Here is a 2,658-nt window from a genome sequence, read left to right as displayed (position 1 = left end):
TATGCTCAAAACTACACACTTTAACGAGGAAACTTGTCGAATAGGCGCTAAGCCACATTAGGGGGCACGTGAGACAAAAAGGTTTTTACACATATCCACGGCCCAGGAAAGTAATTGGTAAGCCGATCTTAATAAAGATGAAAACCCATATTAATAACTTGTTTTAGGATAGGATTAGATCTCAAACTTTAAGTTTTGGATGTCATTTTAGAGCGTTTAGCAATTTTTTAATTTTTTATAGAAAATATAACAAACATTTATTTGCTTGATCAGTACACTCATGTAAAATAATAATGTTCTTCTTCTGACGTTTATAAAATAAAATAAAAAACTAAATCAATGCTTTACCAAAAAAAAAAAAATAATTTTTGTTTTAAATGTCTTTTTTACGTTACCAAATCATTTATATCTATTCTAAAATATTTAAATTTATTATTAATGACAAAAGAAGAATAGTAAAATAAAATATATCAATGATACAGTAAATTATAATAAAACGTGTTTTTTAACTAAACAAAATCAGGAGATTGGTTCAGGTTTGTATTAAAAATAAAATATAGGTGCTTAAATTTTTTAAAAACGCTAAGATTACTCATTCTAATAATAATGTAGTAAAAATTTGAGTAAAATACTATCAAGGTTATTAAATTTAAGACCTTTCAAACTTGAAGAGTTTATAAAAGTTACAGAATAAGCTCCATTATCTAACATGATTTATTTTGTTATTTATAAATAAATCACATTATCATATTAAACGTATTTTTTTTTAATTGATGTTTATAAACACAATTTTTTTAATAATACACAAGGTGTTTTTAAAATTCATTTATTATTAACAGAAATTAACATTGTTATCACTTAAAAAACATTAAAACATTTAAACTCTCTTGTAATGTCTCTTTCCAGTGGGTGCTGAGCTGTCGGCACTCAAAGTCTGCAAATAAATTTATTTAGGTTCGAACAACTTGCAGTAGTAAAAATTTAACATACCACAACGAGGTTGCTATCGGAGAATTTGTAGACCCTGGTTCCAACTTTGCCGCTGGGAGCTTTGGAGGTGATTGTCAAGGTGTCTCCTTCAAGTTTAGCTGTGCTCTTAAAAATTGACATTATTTCCTTCAAAAAGCAGCGATTTAATACTTACTTTGAGAGTAAAGTTATGAGGCATCGGTTCGTCTACTTCCTCGCCCAATGTAAAAGTCGACGAGGCATTCTCAACTCCGGAGTCGCTGTTCAATGAAATTTTCTTCCCATCAACGACCACTTGAAGTTTGGGTTTGAGCGAGTCAGCTAGTTTGGCTTTGTCTTCGGGAATGCCTACGAAAGCAAATTAATCAATGGAAAGCCACATGAAATTTTTTTTTATTTACCCAAAGCCATCAAATATTCGGCGAACTTTTCGTTCTTTTCGAGTTGGTAGGTACCGGCGATTTGAACCATGGTTGATTGTTTGTTGCAATTCCAAAACTGAACTACTGCAGTGAGAGATTTAAGCGGCTTTTATAGTGATCAGTGAGAAGTGATTTTTGACCGAAATAAAGATAAAATTTAGCTTATCTTGTCTCATTTTCTCTGTCTATGCATCATGGTGTCGTTTCAACTACACACCTGTATCAGTGAGAATAAAAAAAATTGTTTATATAAAGAGTTATTGATTTGTTATAAATTCTCTCATTAATGTCAAATTACAAAAAACGAACTTGCTTATGCATTAATGGAAATTTTATCATATGTAGCAAACACAAATCTGCTTTTATTTAAAAAAATGTATGAAATAAAAATCATGTTTTCCGTTTAATGCGATAATTTAGCTAATTCATTTTTTATAATTGCTTTAAGTACCTAAATGTAAAATATTTATGAGGTACGTTATATTATGTTTTAGTATTTTCCATAATACACTGACTGAACAGTATAAATTATTATTACATTACCTTAGCTTATAACCACAGTAATTAATTAAATATCATATCCCAACCTTCCCGCTTAATGTAGTATTGATTTTGCAGAATTCTGATTGATTGGTGTTTTATTAAGTTGAAAATAATGACACTTCTGGGATATTGACTGTCTATCCGTTTAAATTTAAAATTTAAGAAGATGAATAGTATAAAAATATATTTTTTTTTATTGATTGATGACTGATGATTTACATTGAGGGTAGGTTAAACACCTGTTATCTCTATATGCAACAGTGATTTTATCTTAAAGTAAACTTTGTATTGTGTACTTTTGCACATGATTAGAGATACATCAAATCGGACAAAATCAGTTATTAATTGAAAAGAAAATAAACATACAGTTTTAATGAGTTTACTTAAATACATTATTGGCGTTTACATATTTGTATGTAGAGTGTGTAAATAACAGCAAATATTAATTTCATTATCATGATAAAAACACTCTCTACACACCGTGTCATTATTTTAACTCTAAACACACAAGGTGTTTCACATAAGTCTGCGAGGCCTGCGCCTAATAAGTATACGTACCCTAAAATACAATTGTCATAAAAGACTTCTTACAAACAAAAAATAATTTTTAGGGGAGTTTGTACAAATTCTATTTTGCTGATTGAATTTTACAGTGGCAGGCTTTGTAAAGTTATTTGAAACACCTTGCATACTATGTTTAATTTAGAAAAAGCACGGACCCATT

General features: G+C 29.2%; 1 protein-coding gene across 1 annotated transcript; it reads right to left on the bottom strand.

The window, feature by feature from the left end:
• Positions 1 to 810: 810 nt before the first annotated feature.
• LOC123008249 (fatty acid-binding protein, liver-like) lies at positions 811 to 1,531 on the bottom strand. Its single transcript, XM_044403996.1, has 4 exons — positions 1,371 to 1,531; positions 1,145 to 1,317; positions 991 to 1,095; positions 811 to 934 (listed from the first exon to the last, which is right to left on the bottom strand). The coding sequence occupies exons 1-4, from the start codon at positions 1,438 to 1,440 to the stop codon at positions 878 to 880; spliced, it is 405 nt and encodes a 134-aa protein (XP_044259931.1). The 5' UTR covers positions 1,441 to 1,531; the 3' UTR covers positions 811 to 877.
• Positions 1,532 to 2,658: the final 1,127 nt, after the last annotated feature.

Source organism: Tribolium madens, unplaced genomic scaffold (genome assembly GCF_015345945.1).
Source record: "Tribolium madens isolate multiple individuals breed KSU strain unplaced genomic scaffold, Tmad_KSU_1.1 Scaffold_3;HRSCAF=73;Tcas5.2_LG2, whole genome shotgun sequence".
Taxonomy (NCBI): Eukaryota; Metazoa; Arthropoda; class Insecta; order Coleoptera; family Tenebrionidae; genus Tribolium; species Tribolium madens.
The sequence above is the reverse complement of the archived record's forward strand: the minus strand, read 5'-3'. Positions and strand labels throughout refer to the sequence as shown.

Bases quoted from the DNA above. Each gene is read 5' to 3' on its own strand.
- LOC123008249 (XM_044403996.1), bottom strand. From the start codon at position 1,440: ATGGTTCAAATCGCCGGTACCTACCAACTCGAAAAGAACGAAAAGTTC. The intron at 1,318-1,370 runs GTAAATAAAAAA...TTGCTTTCGTAG, and splicing joins CGAATATTTGATGGCTTTGG to GCATTCCCGAAGACAAAGCC. The intron at 935-990 runs GTATGTTAAATT...ATTTATTTGCAG, and splicing joins CCGATAGCAACCTCGTTGTG to ACTTTGAGTGCCGACAGCTC.